We start from the raw sequence: 21,832 nt of genomic DNA, 5'->3' as shown, positions 1-21,832 counted from the left end.
TGGCCTTTCTACCATGAAGTTCACATCTTTCCCTTTGTAGTGGATAAATATCTGTGGGGAAGACACTTAGAAACTATGAAAATTCTGGTCTTCCTCCAACGTGTATTCACAGATCTAATTGGTGTTGTGGTTACTAAAGTTGTCTGTCCAATGGTGGTTTCCTATTTCTGTCTTTCCTTCTACATTTGCTAACTGGAAATCTGTCTTAGGGAAAAGGTGCATTTTTGTCCCCCATTCAGCTGCTTATTTATTATTTATATTACCACAGACACGAGTGAATTTTACTCTGTCGTCACAGTCTACCGTTGCCAGTATTTCTTTTACTTCTCAGATTGTCACCATCCCAGAGAGCTGTCATCAGGTATCGCTCGAGGAAACTTTCTTGCTCCTTTCTTGCCATTAGTGTTCTATTGGAGACGGGCTCAGGCTGCTCATTTGTGAGCAGGAAAGTATGAGGCTCTCTCTGTTGAATCGCTGTCACTCAGAGGTGGAAACAGGTCATGCTTCTCTGAAGATTCTCCTGTCCCTGTTCTGTTCCTAGTGGAGACAGAAAATACCTGGGAGAACGTGTCATGACACACTGACATTTAAAGATACCCAGAGTTGACTTGGTGTCAGCCACTCCCCATACTTTTTCATGAGCTCATTTTGCTTCATCCGATTCTGCTTAATGTTCAGTTATTCTTGCTAGCAGTCCCTAGAGACTCCTCTAATCCTCCTGCTGAGTGAGAACTTGTAAACACTCGTTCTGACAGTGCCTGACCCTTGGTCTTGTCCCTGGATACCCAAGGGTTGGGAAAGCAACGGTTGTCCCTTGTGATTGATACGACACTCCAGAACAGGCAGTCTGAAGGCTGTCACTGACAGTTGTACCAATGGTTCTCAAACTACCTCTTCATCACTTGACTGAGCAGGGAAAAATATCAACCAGGACAGCCTAGAAATGAAGGATCCCGGGGATCACAAATGTTTGGAAAGATATAAAAGAGCAATCAAAGAGGCAGTGTAGCAGCCGTTATGTAAAAACCAAAGAATCAACATTCCCTCATGTCAGAGCAACTCCAGAGCAACAGAAGATGACACTAAGGATGCTCTGATCTCCGGGGGAGTGTTTCCCACAGAGAAAAACATCACATTATTGCTTGTGTGAGGTCTCAGAGACCCAGGTAGCACTGCTGAAGGCTATGTGGTACCCAGACTTCTTAGGGCACCGATTTGGGTCTCCAGCTACCTGGTAATTAGAGAGTACAAATGTCACCATTTGTACTTAGTAGATCAGTTAGTAGGCTGCTAGTGGGTATCACTTGGCATAAGTCTAGGGAGTCAATCACATTGCTTTAGACTTTTAGTACAAATATGCAGCCTCTCTTTGAGAATCCTTTTAATCTTTTTTCTTCACACCATAAGATGAGACAGATGGATGGTTAGGAAGGAAGAAGCAAAGAGGCTTCCGAAACACAAGAATAATTTCCAGAGGCTGGAGAGGTGGCTCAGTGGTTAAGAACTCTAGTTGCCCTTCCAGAGGACCTGGGTTCGAGTCCTAGCACTCTCACTACGTGGGCCCATATCTGCTTGGAAGTCCAGCCTCAGGGGATCTGACACTCTCTCCTGCCCTCCAAGGGCACCCACATAGATATACACATACACAGACGTATACATATAAATAAAAGTAGAAAATACAATCTTTTTTATTTAAAAAAAAAAGTCTCCATGAAGCTCATTCTGAATAATTCTTAAACAGCATCAGTAGCTATTCATGAACTGGCTACATTATCAGATCCACTCTCTCCTGAAATCTCCTGCAACTTTCCAAGGTGCGCAACCCTGTCTTCATCTTATAGCTGCAAGAATGAGAGTCTCCAGAAGCTGAATGCTCTGCTCAAAACTCCAAGCTCCCGAGTGACAGATGCGGCGCTTGGCCCCTGTGCTGCCTGGCACCAAAGCTTACACAGTGTCCCCCTGCAACTGCCTCGCAGCAGGTGGTGGACCCAAGACTGCGCTCTAGTCTTGGGACTCACAGCTGAAGGAACAGCCGGCCACCTCCGCGGGTCATCCCTGCCTGGAAAGAAAGTCCTGTGACTAGCTGTCTGCCTCCCATTGCCAAATCTTCCCTGGTGACTTTGCTTTAAACCTTGGCATTTCATTGATTGCAGCTAAAAAAAAAAAGTTCTCGAACATTGTCAAAGAATTCAAACAACCCTGGAGCTTCCAAAGGAAGAGAAAAATCTCCTTTCCTACCGTTTCCTAACCCAGTTCTGTTCTGAGTGCAACCACTATTAACTCAGAAACCTTTTCCAGACATTGCAACATTGTATGTGCACATATGTGCGTGTGTGTCTGTGTCTGTGTGCATGTTGGATATTTTACTGACTTCTCACAGTTCAGTAATCTAATGTGTGGTTATTGTTGTTTTCCTAATTCATTGTCCCTTCCAGAATGCCATTTGGAGCCCGATAAGGTTGGTGTACTTTTAAATTAATCCTAATAGCACCTCCCCAAATAAGCACCTACTAAGCACCTACTACTGACTGCTTCCCAGGAGTCCTTGAGTTGTGGGAAGACAGGGCAACTGGCTGATCTCTTTACGGAGATCCCAGAGTGTCAGGGGGAAGGGCAGACAAGCTGTGGCAAGACAGCATGCTGTAGTAGAATCACAAGCAACCGGCTGAACTGCCAGGGCGGACAGAGTCCCCAGGCCAGGGAATCACTCATGTGCGGATTGTCTGGTGGCCTAGGGGGAGGGGAGGACGTGGGAGGGGGAAGGCAGGAGGCGGAATGTGGGCCGGGTCAAGTTTAAGATTACATGCACCACAGGGCGGTCTCCAGCCACGCTTTAAATAGCCAGCCCCTTCCCTGGCCCCCTGGAGAATTCTCCGACAGGACCTCAGGCAGAAACTTCACCAAGGTTCGGAATATTCTCTGCTCTTTCTCTTTTTCCTGTTTCTGGGCCTCAGAATGTAGGTTGGTGGGATCCATGGATTTACAACCATGATGTCCCCTGGATGGTGTTCTTGGTTGGCTCTTGGGTGTGCAGGTGCAAGCATTTTCTGCTATTCTCTTGATATTCTGAAAGGGGTGGCTCATGACTTAAGGGTGACAGGAGGAGGGGTGGAGAATCCTAGTTGGAGAGGAGAATGATTGAGTTTCAGGGTGAATATAGAATTCGTCTCTCCACTCAAGCCTCACAGCTGAGTCTACGCCAATGTTCCCACTGTCACAGACCAGCAAACTAAGGCCGTGTTACTCATTAACCTTAGGGGTCAGGCAGGGGTGCTAGGAACGGCTGTGGCATGAACCCGGCATGCCTGAACCCATGCTTTCTCCACTGCTCCTGAGAAGCACGGGGCTGAGAGGCAGAAGGTTACTGCTTGGTTGCTGGAAGGGGGATGAGGCCAAGTGGGATGGCTTTGCCTCACAGGAAGACATCCCTGTGATGGTTAGTTAGTAAGCGAGGCCAGGATCAGCAAGAGGCCGAGAAGATCAGGTCAGTCAGGTGAGAAACAACACCTTGACTTTCACCTTCTTGTCCACAGTGAATTTGGATCCCACTCCCCAGCTTGTCAAATAATCAGAGATGTCTTCTACTCCTGGCCCTTTGGGCTGACTTTTCTGGTCCCTAGGGTTGCAGATAGAACCTAAGGGAAGTCTCTGGCTTGGAGGGGTTTCTGGTGAGAAGGTTCCATACTCTGAACTTGTTTGAGGGTTCGGAGAAAGCCCACCTGCTTAGTTCTCTACAAAGAGGCCACTCTAAATCAACCACAGGGCCTCAGGTACGTAGTCTGAGCACCCAGGAATCACCTTGAGTTTATGTTATAGATCAAGTCCTTGGACAAGCTGGGCCATAGACAAACAAACAAACAAACAAACAAACACAAAAACTAAAACAAAGACCAAAACAAGAGGAGCCATTGCATAAACTGAGGAAGGAGTCACTAACATTAAGTGTGTTGATAAACCAAGGCAGTGAACAAGATCTCGTTGGTAGAACCGAAAGAGCAGTAAGTGCAGTGACTTCAAGTCTCCATACGATTGACTACCTAGGTGGCAACAGTGACTTGACTTAACAGAGCAGTGGCTGCAGGTATTTTATGTACCATCATTTTTGCAACAATGACAGGGTTGGTGTAGGAATTAAATGACCATGTGTGCAGTGCTTAGTCCAGGGTAGCTGCTCATTAAGTTTAAAACACATCCGAATTTATTCTCAGTCTCAATATCAGTCTAGGATAGGATGTTTCTAAGGTGGGATTTCCTTTTCACGCCATCATCTTGGTTGTAACAGATTTTGATACCGCTAGTGACAAAGAGAGGAAGGGAGCAAGGGAGGGAGGGAAGAAGGGAGGAGGTGGGAGAGAGGGGGAAGGGGGAGGAAAGGAGGCTAGGGAGGGAGAGGGGGAGACTTTTTTCCATGTATGCTGATTCACTAAGAAATGGAGGGGAGAGGAATGAGTTCCTAGACAGCTCAGCTCTCCCAGTCCTGTTCCGGGTTCCATCCAACACCCCTCAGAAGACATTTCTTTGAACAAAATGGTGAAGATATAGATAAGGAAAACATCCCTATGATGCAGTCACTAGGAAAGAAACATCTTGGTGTATGTCCCAATCTTTCAGTGCGTGTAGCTATTCTGTAAAGTGTCTGTCAAGCCCGATCATTCTGTTCATACTAATCTCACTTCCTATAGCATGAACACCCTTTTGTTTCAATACACATCTTCCTGTAACAGTTTTAATGGTTGTATAGAAGCTCATAATACATCTACCATAACTTATTCCCTCACCTTCCATTATTAGCATATACATTCTTTCCATTTTTTTTTGTTGCTGTTATAAACAATCAACATTTTTAATATCAGCTCTTTCCCCACGACCACAGTTAGGGTAGTTCCTGCAAGGGACATGCATGGTCTTGAGAGTATGTCAACTGCCATCCTCTGGGTAGTCCCAGCCTATTACAGGATTGCACTGCTTTTTAATAGGCCACAGTTGTGAGAAGCAAGTGGGAGGTGCAGACACCTGCATACTATGTGAATCCAGAGAGCATGCGTCAGGGGAGGAAAGTCTCCCCTTCTGTGCCAGTGCTTTCTTTTAAGTGTGAAGGGAACAGGCAATCCTAGGAGCTCCTCCCCAGCTCTGCCAGTGGGGGGCGCTAAGGAGGAATGGTTCAGAGGATAGGGAAGGAGGTCACCCTTTTTTCAGGGAATTTTCTGAAGGGAGGAGGTGTTTCCTGTGGGCTTCCCACCAGTGACAGAGCACTGCACTTGTTTTCCAGGTGGGATGGAGAACAGGGCCTCGGGAACAACCAGTAATGGAGAGACAAAGCCAGTGTGTCCAGTCATGGAGAAAGTGGAGGAAGATGGTACCTTGGAACGGGAGCACTGGAACAACAAGATGGAGTTTGTGCTGTCGGTGGCTGGGGAGATCATTGGCTTAGGCAACGTCTGGAGGTTTCCCTATCTCTGCTACAAGAACGGGGGAGGTGAGAGCCATAGTGCCACCTAGTCTCCCCAGGAAGGAGAGTTCTTCTGTCTGCTCTACTCACTGTCCCTCTGGGCAGGGCCCTGATGGGTCACTGAGGACACTTTGCAGGAGACTGAGATTTAGATAACCCGTGTGGGTGCCCTAGGGCTTTCTCTCATAGAAGCGTGAGTACGGGTTCAGATACAGATGGATCAGGCCGTGGATTCTGCCTCTGTTCTTAACTCTGTGTGATCTTGGTCAAGTTCCTGAAGCCCCCAGAGTCTCAATGGCTGTTCCTGTAAATCAAGATAGCAATACCTGTTTTTCAAGGTTCTTGTAAGGATTGGCAATACTACCCATAAAGTGCTTAATAAATAGGAGTTGCAGGGCTGCTGCTGCTGCTGATACCGAACTCTTCTGGGATCTTGGGATTCTTCAGCTTTGGCCTTGTGTCACCCCCCACCACTCAGCTGGTACCATGACATTCCCAATACCATCTGTTTCCCAACTCTCACTAGAATCATAATCTTTGACCTTCATGGCTTTCCTTTAAATCTCTTCCCCCCACCCCCGCACCTCTGTCTTTCTGTCTCTGTCTTGTGTGTGTGTGTGTGTGTCTTATTTTCCTTCCCAGTCTTCTGGGGTAATTGAATGAATCCATATTTAGGGAATTTCCACACCCCTGTGGGAAGCCTTGGACAGAATCCCCAGGTACTAAAGGGCTTAGAGTTGACCCGTGGGTTAGGAAACCATTCTGTTCTGTTGATGGATAAAGCTTCCAGGGATTGGAGGTCATGGGCCTGTTTTTGTAATGAGGCTGTATCCTGAGCTGGAGGAATGCAGAACCCGGAGGTAGGTCACCAGAGAAGAAGAACACCTTCCCACTGGCAGGGGAGCAGAGGCCCCTTAACCCGTCAAGCTCTTCAAATGGATTTGAAGGGATGAGGCACACAGTCCAAGTGGCTTAGGAAAGAGTTCACACTCAGCCCAGGGTGGAGGTCGGAGGGATTATGAGAGACCAAGAGAGAGGTGCCTTGTACCCACTGTGGGCGTCTTGTTCTTGGGTTTGTGAATGTTGGAGACTGGGGTTGGAAGTTAACTTGTAATTTTCCCCCCAGAGGAACGGGAATGAGGTAATATGTCCTCTCTCCCTAGGAATTCTGGCTAGCGGCCTGAAATCACAGGACTTTGCTCAGTCTGTACTATGAGAGAAGGAGGGAGGTCTTCTTGTTTCTTATGTAGCCATAGATACTTCTGTGTTTGTTGAGGAGTTGAGGGCCTTCCCTTTAGAGCATTAGGTGCAGGGATGCGGATGGCCCAGGGCACAGACAGAAGTAAGACACTAAGCCGCGTACTCTGGGCCTCGGAACCTAGTAACCAGCTTACCTTCTCACGTGGCAGAAAGATTAGGGAGCGAGAAGATTTCCCCAAGCCTCTCTGGAATTGGGTAAGGGTTGAGGCACCGATTTCCAAGCTTAGCTCAGAGCCACTGGGGGTGAAAAAGAGGCAGCAAAGGGGAGCGGAAGTGCAGCAGCTGGGGATGTTGGACTCACACGGCTTCCTGTGCCTGGCAACTTTGGGGTCTGAGCTTTGCCCCAGGACTTCGTGGCAATTTATCTAGTCTCCGTCTTAGAAATGCACACACAGGAAAGTCCTAGGCCCTCGTTTTCTCCCGTGGGTGCCTGGGTACAGCTGCTGAGACTTCTTTCCCCCGGACAGAGCCTCTGACTTCATGCAGCAGTTGAGATTTTTTGGGGGGCGGTCCTGAGATTGAATCCAGTGTCGCTACCACAGTTTTGGCACTTGCTGTAGCTGAGGACTTCCTGTGCCACCTCCCTGTTTGCTGATGAATAACAGCAGCCCGGGGATGTGGGGGTGTGGGGGGAGTTCTGATGGACTTTGGAGCTAGAGGCGAATGTCCAGGTTTGCTCTGGAGGGCACAAGTCGTTCAGGGCTGCTGGGCGTATTAATGAGAAGGCGCCTTTGCTAAAGACTGACTGAGGAGCCCAGAGCCTTCTCTTTTCTTTTTCTTGTTGTGCTCTCAGCAGCTCAGCCTAGAGAAAGAAAGCTTCCCCAGAGCGGTGGGTCAGAGCGCTTGCGTTTTTATGTCTCCTTTTAGCCAGTGGATACATGGACGCCTCACACCGAGGGGATTCTTCGCTGCTGATTTGGTGAAGAAGGTTGCAGAAAACAGAGAGCGTTTGGGCCAATTTGACTCCTTTTATCTTGGTCTCGTGATTTTAGTTAAGCCCATTGCTTTCTCACTGGGTCTTGGGCTCCTAGAGATGACATGGGTATTCTGAACAGGTTCTGGGAAGGATGCCGTGTGCTCCAGAGAGGTACCATGCTTAGTAATGTGCTCTATCAACCTGCTTCTGGACTCTTTCTCTAAGTCCATAGCTCTGTACAGTCACTCCTGGGCTTGGGGTGGGGGAGGGCGGGGTAGAGGGTAAGGTGAGAAGTTAGATTACTAATGCGTTTGTGCGGCCACAGTGTCAAGCACTCCGAATCGCCTCAGAGCTTAGTGATGTCTTCTCTGGTTTCAGCTTTCACACTTGGCAGATCTAACTCAAGGCAAGTTCCACAGCATGGAGGAGCTGAGATAGATAAAGGAAGGACTGGGGGAACAGTTGACTACTCAAGCTAAAAGTGAGGGGAAGCTGAGAGAGTGTGGAACAAAGCCATCAGGACTCAGAAGTTACCGATGGCATTCCCTGGGGTGGGGGTTAAGAGGGGTGCCTACCTCAGTCACCCAGACAATACCCTTACTGTCATCTAGGACCTATGGCCCAGTGCCGCTGTCACCACCAAAGTTCCCTAGGGTTGCCAGGCTGTCACTTGTGTTGGCACATGGACTAGGGAGCCTTGACATTATGCCATTCAACAACAAATACTGGGCACCTGGCACGTTGTTCTAAGTGCATGGAATACATTTGTAAATACACCAGACCCATGCCCTGTCCTCGTGGGTCTTGAACTCTGGAAACAGAGAACAGAAATGAAGCTTTATTAGAACAATTGGAAGTTACCAAGTACTATGGAAAAGAACAAGAGATCCCCAGTAAAGGGAATTAGGAGTGTGGGTATCAGCATGGTGGGCTTCATTGAGAACATTTGAGTAAAGGCTTGCCAAGGAGCGATGGCGTGGTCATGTGGTCACTGAGGTAAAAATGCCACAGGGAGAGCTAAGCAAGAGCCCACCTGGCTGTTTGGAAGAACAGGAAGGTGGCCCACAAGCCCAGAGCAGGCTGCATAGTGAGACGGTGCAATCAGAGTGATAAAAGGGAAAGTCATTGTCTCCTGCCTTTGGTTGATGAGACAAAACCCAGCGTCTATTCACCATCCACACTAACAACATCCCAAGAAAAGACTCCACCGGAGTGAACCCAGCTTGCTTGTTTCCAGAGGCAGGGGTGACTCGGGCAGCTGTATCACTAACACCCCCTCCCCAGCATGGGCAGCTCAAAGACAGCCCCATCAGAGACTTCTCTTTCTCAGTATTCGTCTGTTGCTCTACTGGCTTGGAGAGGATCCTCGTGATTCCAGTAAATGTCTAGAACTTCCCAAGTCCTGTGATCATCTCTTCTCCCCGGTGGAGGGCATGTTGAGATTTGGAGCCACACAATACAGGTGCAGACCTGATAGGGCCTTGCTGGCTACTGTAAAACGCTGGCTTTCCCTTTAGTGTCATGAAGAGTGAAGGCAGGGTTTTGAGCAGAAATGGAAAGACCTCATACTTAGGATATTCTCACTGGCTGTTGTGTTCAGAGCTGCCTACAGGGGACAGACCGGTTCTGAAGCTAAACATTCCGGATCCATCCCCGATTCCTGTGACGGTTAGGGATGATTGTCTGTTTTACAGGTTCTGGAAGTCTCCTAGACACCTGTTTGAGATTGCTTAGATCAGGTCTGGGGCTGTTGAGGTGGCTCAGCCTCAGGGAAAGGCACCAGCTTCGAAGTCTGATGACCTCTACAAAGTTGTCCTCTGACCTCCACGTGTGCACTGTGGCGCCAACACACCCCCACACATAGACATACACACACAATAAATGTAATACAAATTTTAGATTAGATTGGCTTCTGAGCATGCCTGTGGGGGATTGCCTTGGCTAGTTTAACTGAGATGGGACAGTCCATCCTAACGAAGGGGTGGCACCACTCTTTGGGATTGGGTCCTGGGCAGTATAAAAAGGAGAAAATGGGATGCATCGCTTTCTTCTTCCCGACTGTGACCAGCTGGTTTAAGCTCCCCCTGGCTTGGCTTCTCCACCAGGACGGACTGTATTGAAGTATGTGCCAGAATAAACCCTTCCTTCCTTGTTACTTATGTCAGGGCATTTCAGCACAAGAGCAGAAGAGTCTCCAAGACTAGTCCCTTCTCTCATAACTATTGACTCTACCCAGATGTGTAATGCAAAGTGCTTCAGTCCATGGTCTTCCGATGAGGCCTCTCCAACTCTCTGGACCCTGGCTGCCAGCAGAATCAGTTTCTCAACACCCAGCATACCTCAGTCTGGAGTCTCTGTGTGAGATCATCAGAATCTGAACCCTTGACATAGTGCTTGTTGCTAACTCCCTGACTAAGCAGCCTGAAACTTTTAACCCGAAAAGAGCTGCTTTTCCTGAGACATAAAAGGCTGGAGATTTTAAGAGAGAAAGAAGTGATTGAGTTAGGGGAACACCGACCCGGGCAGTACAATAGGTGAGTTTGGAGTCTGTGTGAAAGATCTGGCTGGAAATACACACTTAGCTGTCACTAGCATTTTGAAGGTATTAAAAAAAAAATAGAAAGCCTGGCATGACGGTTTATATCTGTAATCTCTGGAGGCTGAGGCAGGAGGATTGTGAGTTCAAGGCTGGTCTGGATCACATAGCTTTCTGTCTCAGAAAAGGGGGGGGGGAGAGAGAGAGAGAGAGAGAGAGAGAGAGAGAGAGAGAGAGAGAGAGAGAGAGAGAGAGAAACACACACACAGAGAAAGAGAGAGAGAGAGAGAGAGAGAGAGCTCACCAGCCTACAAAATTGAGAAGAGAGAGAACCTGTACAGAGGATAAGGAGAGAGCAGCAGCAACACAGGTCAAAAACCAATGAGTTTTGGAAAGGCAGCTGAAGACGCGTGAGAGCAAACAGAGCAGATGCTTTGAAGGGGCTGAGAGGGTGATGGGTGAGCAAAATCTCTGGCCCACAGCAGGGAGGTCATGGGTGATTTTGGTGGAGTATTAGACCAATCCCTGATGAGGGTGGGTTAAAAAAAACCAGGGAGATGGACAGAGCATTGGAAACCACAAACACAGAGGTTGCTGAAGACCATCGAGGAAAGCACACCTCTGCTTTCAGCATCTTTCTTCCTGGGTGGAAGTAAGCCAGCCGAGCACCTGGAGAAGGAGTATGCCCACACATCCGGCAACTGTGGCACCCATCCCAGAGCTGGAGAACTTACTGAGATTGTAAGCTTAAACTATTTTTCCAGCCCTTCATCCTCAGCTCGCTGGAGAGAAAATAAAGATGGCTTTCTCCCAAGGCCTGTGCTGGACAGGCCTCAGGCAAGGGCATAAAGAGACTCTGGTCATTTCACGAGATCTGAAGGGGCAGGTAGAGAGAGTAGAAGAGGTAATACCACTTTATTTGGCTAGGAGAATTTCAATTACTTACCTGTCAATCTCAGCTCTGACTGTCAATCTCTGTCGTTTAAGTTTTAAGTGTGAGTTGCTGGCAGCCTGGAGTTCTGCATCCACACAGCTGAAGACCACCTAATATAGAACAGCTGCTCCCTCCTCCTTGCCCTTCTCCAAGCTCGTTCTAATCCTCAGTCTCCACACACCCATGTTCTGGGTGCCTCCGACCTGAGCTCTCGGGTGGGATCCCTCTGGCAGAATACCCAGGGCTGGAGTCTTCAGGTCAGTCTGCAGGATGACCTACCAAAGGCGGGCCCTTTGGGAGTGGCATGCTGGAGGGAAGGCAGAAACAGACAGTATCGGTTGTAGGCTTAAGAAGAGAGCAGTCCAGGGAGACCAGTGTAAGATGGCCAGAGGAAACCATTAGCCAGTATGCTGCTTGTAGCTACAAAAGAAGAAAGCGAATGAGAAGCAATTTCCTAATTTTTATGCTTTTAACAGTGCCATTGTGTGCATCCACTGGACTCGGCGCGTGCTCCACCCACTTTATAAAGCACATACTTCATCCGCTGCACATGACACATGTTCCACTAAGACATGTTCCTTAGCTCTCAGTCTCTTTCACTCCCCTAGAGAGTTTGCATTTACTTTCATATTGCACATGTGCATATGTATATAAATATGTATACACAGGTGATTTTATGTGCCTATGTATTAGATTATAAAATCTAATACAAATGAGAGAAAAACAACATATATTCTTCTGAGCTTAGCTTAATTCACTTAACATGATTATCTCCAATTAAATTGCTTTCCTGCAAACCACAGAACTATGTTCTTGTTTACAGCTGAAAGCATTTCCAATACACACACACACACACACAGACACAAACACACACACACATACATATACACACATACACATACACACACACAGACACAGACACACACACATACACACACACACACATAGACACATACACAGACACACACAGACATACACACACATACATAGACACACACACAGACACACACACACCATACACACACCACACACACACACCACACACACCACACACACACACAGACAAACACACACACACATAGACACACACAGATACACACACAGACATGCACACACACACACACCACACACCACACACACACATACACACACACACACACACACAGACCCATACCCACACACATACACACACAGACACACACACATACACATGCATATGTTTCTTCTGTAATTTAGCTCTCATGAGCAGTGCTCCAGCAATGTCGATGTGCAAGTGTCTCTGTGATGTGCTCACTTGGTGTCTTTTGGTTAATGCTCAGGAGAAGTGCAGCCGAGTGATGTGGAAGAGCTGTTATAACAGACGGCTTTTTGAGGGATCTCCATACTGATTCCTGCCGTGACTGAACTAGTTTAAACTCCCACTAGCAGCATGTAAGGCTCTGTTTGTCCTCACCCTTCGCCATCATTTGTTGTCATTTGTTTCCTTGATGGCTGTTGTCCTGACAGGGGTGAGGTGGGAGCCCACTGGACGTTTGGTTTGCATTTCCTTGATGGCGAGTGAAGTTGAATTCTCTTGTATGCTTACTGTTTATTGTGTTCCCTCTTCCGAGAACTGTCTGCTCACTTCATTATGACTTATGGATTAGGTTTTTTGATCTCTTGTTGCTTAGTTCTTTGTATTTTATAACATTAATCCTCAGCCAGATATACTGCTAACAAATACTTTTCTTTCGATCTGTTTCTCCATTGAGTTTCCTTTGCTGTACAGTCGAGTTTTGATTTTTCGAGGAACTGTTGTCAATTGTCGGCTTCCTTTCCTGGGTTCTTGCCTAGGCCTACGCCTTTCATTGTATCCCCTACTTTTTTCTCTAACAGCCTCCAGTTTTAGGTCTCACATTAAGGCCTTTGATCTGTTTGGAGTCGAGCAGGGAGAGACTGAGGTCTAGCTTCAGTCTTCAGCACGTGGATATCCGGCTCCAGCTGTTGAAGAGAACGATAGTTTCTACAGTGTGTATTTCTGGTATATATGTCAAAATCTGGCATATTTGTCAAAACCCAGGCAGCGGTGGCTACATGGGTTTATAAGCAGTTCTATGTTCTCATTCACTTTGTGCCAGGGCCACATTGCTCTTGTAACCAAGCCTCTGTAACATAGCTTGAAGTCAGGTATGGCAATACCGCGAGCATTATTTCTTTGCTCCGGATTGCTTGGTCTATCTCAGGTCTTTGGTGAGAAGCAGTTTACTTAGAGAAACAGTTATTTTGGAAGCACTCTGCAATCTTGTGAGTGAGTTGCTCACTCCATGCCCACTTTGGTCTGGCTAGCATCCACCGAGTGCAAACCTTTTTCATGTGTGCCCTGACTTCTGTTGTGAATGTAGAATATAGTTCTTTGTGTCTTGAAAAAGTAGCTGGAACATTACAGGTGACATCACAGAGTGGGCTTCTTCTAAGAGGGGTGGCTAGCTGCAAGAGTCCTTTTGCAGTCCCTCCCAACTCTCGGGAAGTGGGCAGCATTTTAGAATTTTGAGTGAGACTTACATGGGTGAAATGAGGATAACTTTCCTCTCCCATGACTCTTCTTGTTCTATAGGGTCTCACTTTGTAGCCCAGGTTAGCCTCATGCTTATAATCTGCCTTCTCAGCCTCCCAGGTGCTGATAATAAAAGCACGAGTCTCTATGCTAAGCCCTGACTCCATCTTAGTCATGGAGATCTGAAGGGGCAATGGCCCTCAGGACTCCCTCGGCTGAGTTCAGGTCTCTCTTGATCAGCCTCCAATCACTGGCCCCTTCTAAGCTTCTCCTGGTAAGTGTGGACTTTGCTCATGTACTGAGGGGCAGAGCTGACCATGGGCCTGCGGTTAAACATTGGCTTGGTCTGTTGGGAAAGAGCAGGCAGCATAGATCTGGAGGCTTGAACCAGACTGTCAACTTTCTGAAATGACCTGGGCTTTCCCTACAACCTTTCACATCAGCTACTGGGTTCTTCCTCCTCTGGAGTTTCCCATCAGGCCCTGGATCTCTTAGACTGAACTGTTCACAGTCTTTATTCCTTGGTTTTTAGGGCAATTGAGTATTTCTTCAGTTTAGTTCCTGAATTGTGGTGTGTCTACAAACTAAAGAGCTGTTCCCATTAACTTTCAATTAATTGGTGTATTTAAGATGAATAAATTGCAGTGTCTTGACACTCACATAGCCACAAAAGTATCTCCACTGTCCAGCTAATGAACATATTGCTCACCCTCAAAAACTTTCTCCTGGCTGCTGTTAACCCTTTCTTCTTCTCTTGGCCCCTGCAGCTGTGTCCCTGTACAGTTATGAAGCTCTGCTCCACAACTGAGAATTCATCTGCTTTTAAAGATTATATATATATATATATATATATATATATATATATATGGGGAATCATGAGCTGTGTACTTTTTTTTTCCTTCTGGCTTCTTTCACAGAGAATAATTGTTTTGAGATTCAGCCATAGTTTCCTTCTCAGCAGTCCATTCCTCGTTCTTAAGTCTCTTTAGGGAGCCCAGGAGACAGCTCAGATGCTAGAGAGCTTGTTTTGCAGGCGTGAGGACCTGTGTTTGAGCCCACAAAGAAAGAGAAAGATATGGCCATGATGATGGATGCTGATGATCTCAGTGCCAGCCAGGCAGAAACAGATGAATCCCTGGGGCCAGCCTAGCTGACTTGGAGAGTTCCAGGCCAGTGAGGGACTGACTCTGTGTTAAAGAAAAACGTGTATGGATGAGGAATAATACCTGAGGCTGTCCTCTGGCTTCCATACACATGTGCACACACATACATGTGCACACACAAACATACACGCCCCCCCCCAAATTAAAAATAGCTTTAAAAGACCTTAAAATTTGTTTTTTCTTTGGTATTTTGTCTGGTTTTGTTATCACAAAATACAGGCTTCATAGAGTGAGTTTGACAGTTTCCTTCTTTGTCAATGTTGTGTAAGATGTTTCAGCTGGGTGCATACCTTTAATCACAACACTTGGGAGGCAGAGGCAGAGGCAGAGGCAGAGGCAGAGGCAGAGGCAGAGGCAGAGGCAGAGGCAGAGGCAGAGGCAGAGGCAGAGGCAGAGGCAGAGGCAGAGGCAGAGGCAGAGGCAGAGGCAGAGGCAGAGGCAGAGGCAGAGGCAGAGGCAGAGGCAGAGGCAGAGGCAGAGGCAGAGGCAGATGTTCAAAGCCAGCCTGGTCTACCAAGCAAGTTCCAGGACAGCCAGGGCTACGCAGAGAAACCGTGCCTCGAACCTCCCACTCCCCCTACAATAGAAGTTTATATAAACTGGTATGATTTCTTCCTTAGGCACTCAAGAGAATTTACCAATGAAGCCCTTAGATCTAAAGGTTGCTTTATGGGAAAGATTTTTTTTTTTTTAATAAAAAAGATCGGTTTCTCTAGTGGTTAAGGGCAGCTCTCATTGTCCTTCTTGAGTAAACTACAGGGGCCTGTGCCTTTTGAGGAATTGGCCCATATTCTCCATGTTCCTCTAGTTATCAGTATATGGTTGTTCATGTATTTTGTTACCATCATTTTCATATTTGTAGAATTTGTGCTGACGACGTACCTCCTACTTGTCATACTGGTGATTTTTGAAAACCTGACTTACTTTTGTCTTCTGTCTGTGTTTGTGTGTGTGTTACATATGTGTTACATGTGCAATGTGCATGCATCCATGCATGTGTATGCCTGCTGTAGTGGGCATGTACGTGTCAGAGGACAACCCTTGGGGGTAGGCGCTTGCTGTCCACCTGGTTGAGTTAGAGTCCTGTGTTTCTGCTGCTGCACTGCTCACTCCAAGCTGGTTGGCCCACAAGCTACGAGGTGGTCCTCCTGTTCCCACCTCCAAGCTCACCACAGAAGTATTGAGGTTACACAGTATACTGCTGAATCTAGCTTTGAATGTGGGCTCCGGGTACTCAACTTGGGTTCCTTGGCCTCTGCGGTTAGTACTTTTACCCACTGAGCTAGTGCCCCAGACCTGCTGTGGGTAATTGATGTCATCTGGAAAGTCTATTGATTTTGTTGTCTCAAGAAGGCAGCTTTTGGTTTGGTTGATTTCCTCTCATGCTTTCTCGTTTTCCACTTTGATTTAGTTTGGGATGCGCCGACTTTTATTTCTCGTTTATTAAGGAGGAAGCTGAAGTTATCGATTTGAATTCTGTCTTCTTGTTATGATAATAGACATTTAGTGCTATTGGAGCAGAAACTCCAATTACTGCTTGAACAGAATACACAGATTTGAGTATGTTCTGTCTTACTTCACTCTACTTAAGAAACTTTCTAATTTTTCTTTTGGTTACCTATTTGATCTATAGATTATTTAGAAGAATTAAAAAAACCCCAAATATGTAGGGGTTTTCTAATGTGTTTCTTTTATTGGTTTTTAATTTAGTCAGGAATACATCTACCTAAATGAGGTTTTTCTTACTAGGATTTCTTTGTGGACTAGTGCATGGCTCATCTTGGTAAACATTCTATATATGCTGAAAGTAATGCATAGATGCTCTATAAATGTTATAAATGGAGTTGACATATGGTTTTCTCTCTTTTTTTCCCCTTCCCCTTTTCCCTCTTGCTACAGCCCTGGCTCGCTCCGGCCCATAGATTCTTTATTATTTGTTTTCTCATTACAAATGGTTGTGAGCCACCATGTGGTTGCTGGGATTTGAACTCATGACCTCTGGAAGAGCAGTTGGTGCTCTTAACTGCTGAGCCATCTCTCCAGCCCCACATATTGTTTTCAAATACTTTACATCCTTATTGATTTTTAGTTTGTTCTTTAAATGATTTAGAGAATATTAAACATTTCAACTTTTATTAGAAATTTATATACTTTTCTTTGCGGACCTATTAGTTTGTTTCATGTATCTTAAAGGCTCTATTTTTCAGTAAATATGAATTTATAAGATACTATGTCCTCTTGATGAATTGATCTCTTTATTATTTTCAAATTATCTTTACCCTTGAAGATATTTTTCGCTCTAAGATCTAATTTGTGTGATGTTACAATAGGTATTCTTTTATAAGTTTTTCTCTGATATTTTTAGACATTGATAGCTATTAAAAATTGATTAGCATAAACAGATAAACATTCCTTAGGCATGGTGATGTGTGCCTATAATCAAACATTATAACTCTAAGATTCTGAGCTAGGAAGACTGTGAGTTTTGGGACAGCCTGGGCTACATGCTGAGACCTGTCTCAAACCAATCAAACCAGATTCCTACTTGCTTTCAGTAAGTAGTAACATGAAATGCATTTTTCTATGTTTTTACTTATAATTTCATTCCCCCTAAAACCTCAAGTGCACTTCATTTAGGCAGCATATACTTGAATCTTACTAGTTTCTTTTAAAGCCAACCTAGAAGTCTGAGTCTTTTCATGATGTTTTAGAGCATTTACATTTAATAGAACTAATCATAAGGTTGGTTAAAATATAACTTCTCGATACTTATTTTATGCTTTTCCTATTAGGTCCTTTTTCCTCCTTTCTTCATCTGCCTTGTGTTATAATACTTGGACATTTTAAATATTATCCCATTATTTGCGTTGTTCTTTTGATGCCTTACTAATCATAACTTTTTATTGTGTTAGTTTAGACTTTGTAGCCTGTATTTTTAATTCATCAAAGTTTATTTTCCAAGGATATTGTACTATTTTATATATAAGTCTTATAATTCCGTATTTTTTCTGATGAGTATTGTATTTTTGCTATACATTTTATTTTTCCATTTGTTATACATTCTTTACATTTTTTTTTAATTTAAATTTTGTGTGTTTTTGAGACAGGGTTTCTCTGTGTAGCCTTGGATGTCAGAGGACTCACTCTGTAGACCAGGCAGGTTTCCAACTCACAGAGATCCACCTGCCTCTGCCTCTGCCTCTGGAGTTAAAGACATGTGCCACCATGCCTGGCTGCATTGTAAACTTTAATAAGCCAGTCGCATCTTTTGAATTTTATTATTATCCCTTGACATTTTAATGTACCCATAAACCTTGGTTATTTTTCAAGTCCATCACTACCCTCTTTTATCCCCCCCCCCCCGAAACTGTTCTTTTTCTGAGCAAGGCCTGCCCTACTCCGTGTCTTCTCTCTTGGGTTTGACTCACTTAGTTAAGTTGTGATTTTCCTCATGAAGGCGGACACAGGGTTAGCTATTGAAATGTGAACAAATCAGTGCTACAGCACTGAAGAAAGAGATGCTCACTCCCCTTACCCGATAACTGCCCGCGGACCTTCAGGGAAGGGTGGGGCCACACGAGCTTCTTTCCTATGCGTGATGGAAAATTGACTGCTCCGATCCTGTACAGGTCTTGTGGAGTTAATCACAGCTGCGGAGAGTTCATGAATTCCACGATGGTGTCTAGAAGACGCGGATCTTCAGGATCCCTCCCCATCCTCAGGCTCTTACACTCTCTCCGCCCCTCTTCCATGATGTTTCCGGAACCTTAGGTGCTCTAGGGCTTGTTTATACACGTCCCATTCGGAGATGAGCACTCAGTACTCACGTATCCTCACCGCTTTGACCAATTTTGAGTCTCTGCATTAGCCACTGCTCGCTGCAAAGAGGAGCTTCCCTGATGAACATTGAGAGGCATACTCATTAGTCTATGTTAGTAGACACACAAGTATTTGGGAGGCAATTAAGTCAATTGTATTTTTTTTTTTTTCAGAGTGAGGAGACAGGTCTTAATAGGTAGCCTCTGTTGGCCTGGGAACTCACTATGTAGGACAGGCTGACCTTGAACTCAAAGATCTGCCTGCCTCTGCTTTCTGAGGGTTGGAATTAAAGGTGCACCATGATGCCCGGCCTAGTTGTATTTTTAAGAGTTTAATAAGGAATAATGTGAGTAATAAAATTATTTAAAAAAAGAGTTTAATGAGGAGAAAGGGTTTCTCTGTTTAGCCCTGGCTGTCTGGGAACTCACTGTGTAGAGAAGACTGGTTTCAGACTCACAGATTCACCTGCCTCTGCCTCCCAGGTCCTGGGATCAAAGGCTTGTGCCATGACTGCCTGCCTTGAGACAGCAATTCTTATGTTTGCCAACAGAGTTACTCTCTCTGGAGTTCTCTACGTCTTTGTGGATATACATTGCTATAGGGCTTTGTTGTTCCCTCTGCCTGAAGAACCTCTTTAACTTTTCTTGTAGCGTAGATCCTTAATTCACGGAATTTTATCCTCAAAGGATATCATACTACTTTATATTAGAGTCTTCTAATTCTATATTTCCCCTCTGATATTGTGTCCTCTTTATTATGATGAAATTATCTTCAACTCTTGGAAGTATTCTTTGCACTGAGATCTAATTTGTGGGATGGCAAGGTAGACATTCCTTTGAAGATTTCCCTCTGAATTTTTAAGAGGCTGATAGCCTTTAAAATTAATTAGCGTAAATGAATAAACACTCCCGGGCGTGGCGGTACATGCCTGTAATCACAGCTGTGTGATCTTGCTGCTGCTGCTGGAGTCGTTCTCCTTATGACTCATGAAGCTCTCCTTTCATTTTCATTTCTGAGCAATCTTTCTCTGGGCACAGAAGCCCAGGTTGACAGCCCGTTCTCCTTATTACTGTAGCACATTTGCTGCTCTCTGGCTTGCTTGCCTTGTCTCCAGGGATTAACCTGCTGTTATCCTTATCTTCACTCTTCTGCACATATGTGTCATGTCCTCCTCTGGTTACTTTTAAGGTCCCTAGAGCCCCTCCCCCCACCAAAGTCCTGGGATAGTTCATACAGTATGATTGTGATGTGCCTTGCTTTGGGTTTCTTCACCTTTCTTTGGTTAGGTGGCGCTGGAGCGATCTCTGGTGCAGGGCTGATTATTCCCCAGTGAGGAGCAACGCATACACTATCATTATCATCAGAAGAGTCTCCACAGCTTTAGTGTGGCGAGTGGGATCAGGCACTGTAAGAGCGCCATTATTTTTAATCTTTTGGAATGGTTTTTTTTTTTTTTTTTCCAGAGCCAAACCACCCTGAGCATGCTCAATCTCACCGTAGGTCATTTCCTCTTTCCTGGTTCAGGTAGAAAGTTTTGGGTCTCTGACTATGTGTCCTCCCTTTTCTGGTTACTCTTAACTGAATTTTCCTGTCAACCTTGGCAGTAGCTGGAGGTTCACATAAAGAAGATGCTAGTCTGACACCTCTTGTCTTTCCTTAGCCAATGCTTATGGAGAAAGAATCAGAATGATTACCAAAGTAACCGATTTTAGCTTGATAAAAGGCCTTGCTTATAATCGCAGCCCTTGGAAAGCTGTAACAGGGGGATTATGACCTTGAGAATAACCTGAACTATATGGTAAGGTCATGTCTCAAAACTTTTCTTTAATAAAAAGTCTGGAATTAGTATAATAATTTCTTTGAAAAAAATGAAGAATTATAGTCCTGTGTTGAGAAGTCTTGGTACTTATCATTCAATGGTCTTCCTGCTGTCTCCACAAGTGACATGTCACTTAGGCAGTAATTGATGGTCAGTGGGGAGTAGACCTGGCAGTCACTGATACAACTGCACAGTGAAGGCAAAGCGTGGACCCATACAGTTCCCACATAATTTGGTGCCTCTTGATCCCTGCTGTGGTAATAGCTAACTACACAGTGTCACCTGCGGTTTGCATGGCTCCTGTCTCTAAGATGCTGACCCGCAGAGTGGGGCGGTACTGAAAAGGGATGGATGTGGACCATGAAGAGAAGATTGCCAGGTAATGGGCATCCAATTTTCTACCCACAGGTGCCTTCTTTATCCCCTACCTCATCTTCCTTTTTACCTGTGGCATCCCTGTCTTCTTCTTGGAGACAGCGCTTGGCCAGTACACCAACCAGGGAGGCATCACAGCCTGGAGGAAAATCTGTCCCATCTTTGAGGGTGAGTAACCAACTCTGTGTCCACTTCCAGGGCCATGAGCTAGTGCTTGTAATCTTTATTTAGGGTGACTAAGTGGTAAGCAGCAGTTCAGAGATTAAAACAGGACCACAAGACTTCCATATTTATCTCCGTTTCCTTTGTGAGCTGCAGACTAAGGTGGTTTCTCGGTCCACAAAATGGAACAAGGAAAAATGACTGATGGAGGCAAAGGCTTTGGGTTAAAAGGGCAGAGCACAGTGCTATCTTACTGTGTGTGCTTTAAATCTATAACAGTGATTTTGTTTGAACAGAAGCTACTTAATCAATTAGAAAACATTTTAAAAGAGAAATTTATTTAATTTTTTTAAAACAGCTTTCTTAAAAAAAATCATTTTTATGTGCAAATGGTATTGTCGCCTGCATGTCTGCTTAGGTGAGAGTGTTGGATTTCCGCTAGAACCTGAGTCACAGGCAGTTGTGAGCTGCCATGTGTGTGCTGGGAACTGAGCCTGGAAGAGCAGGGCTGAGCCACCTCTCCAGCCCCTTAAAAGACAATTTCAAACCAGAAGGACATTTCATTGATTGTTCCACTGCCTTGACATAAGAACTTAAAAATTTAGACTGCTTCTTTATTTCATATCTTCTCTCTTTATAAGATAAGATTTTAATTTATGCTTTTATTTTGAGATAAGTTTTGGTTCACAGGGAGTTATAAGATAGTACAGAGAAGTTCCATGGTCCCTCACCCAGTTTTCCCCAATAGTGACTTTGGTCAGAACTACAAGGTATAGTAGCAAACCCCAGAAATTGACATTGGGATCATCCACAGAACTTACTCCAGTGTCTGCGACTTTTCCTGTTCAGCGTGTGTGGTTCTAACT

At 45.3% G+C, this 21,832-nt stretch overlaps 1 protein-coding gene across 5 annotated transcripts in view; it reads left to right on the top strand.

Moving 5' to 3' along the window:
- The first annotated feature begins 2,809 nt into the window (after positions 1 to 2,809).
- Slc6a13 (solute carrier family 6 member 13) overlaps positions 2,810 to 21,832 on the top strand; it is a 37,747-nt gene continuing 18,724 nt past the window's right edge. The window contains exons 1-3 of one of the 5 annotated variants that reach the window (XM_085839982.1): positions 2,811 to 2,905; positions 5,270 to 5,476; positions 20,838 to 20,972. In XM_085839982.1, the coding sequence (XP_085696108.1) occupies positions 5,275 to 5,476; positions 20,838 to 20,972 (337 nt within the window). In that variant the 5' untranslated portion in view covers positions 2,811 to 2,905; positions 5,270 to 5,274. Of the gene's footprint in view, positions 2,906 to 3,314; positions 3,494 to 5,269; positions 5,477 to 6,213; positions 6,310 to 7,478; positions 7,539 to 20,837; positions 20,973 to 21,832 lie in introns of those variants that run through there. The other 4 variants (XM_085839983.1, XM_085839984.1, XM_085839985.1 and 1 more) reach the window with 4 other exon arrangements.

This window comes from Mus caroli, unplaced genomic scaffold, assembly GCF_978045245.1.
Source record: "Mus caroli unplaced genomic scaffold, Mus_caroli_1 scaffold_7, whole genome shotgun sequence".
Classification (NCBI taxonomy): domain Eukaryota; kingdom Metazoa; phylum Chordata; class Mammalia; order Rodentia; family Muridae; genus Mus; species Mus caroli.
Note: the sequence above shows the minus strand (reverse complement) of the source record. Positions and strands in the feature narration are given on the sequence as shown.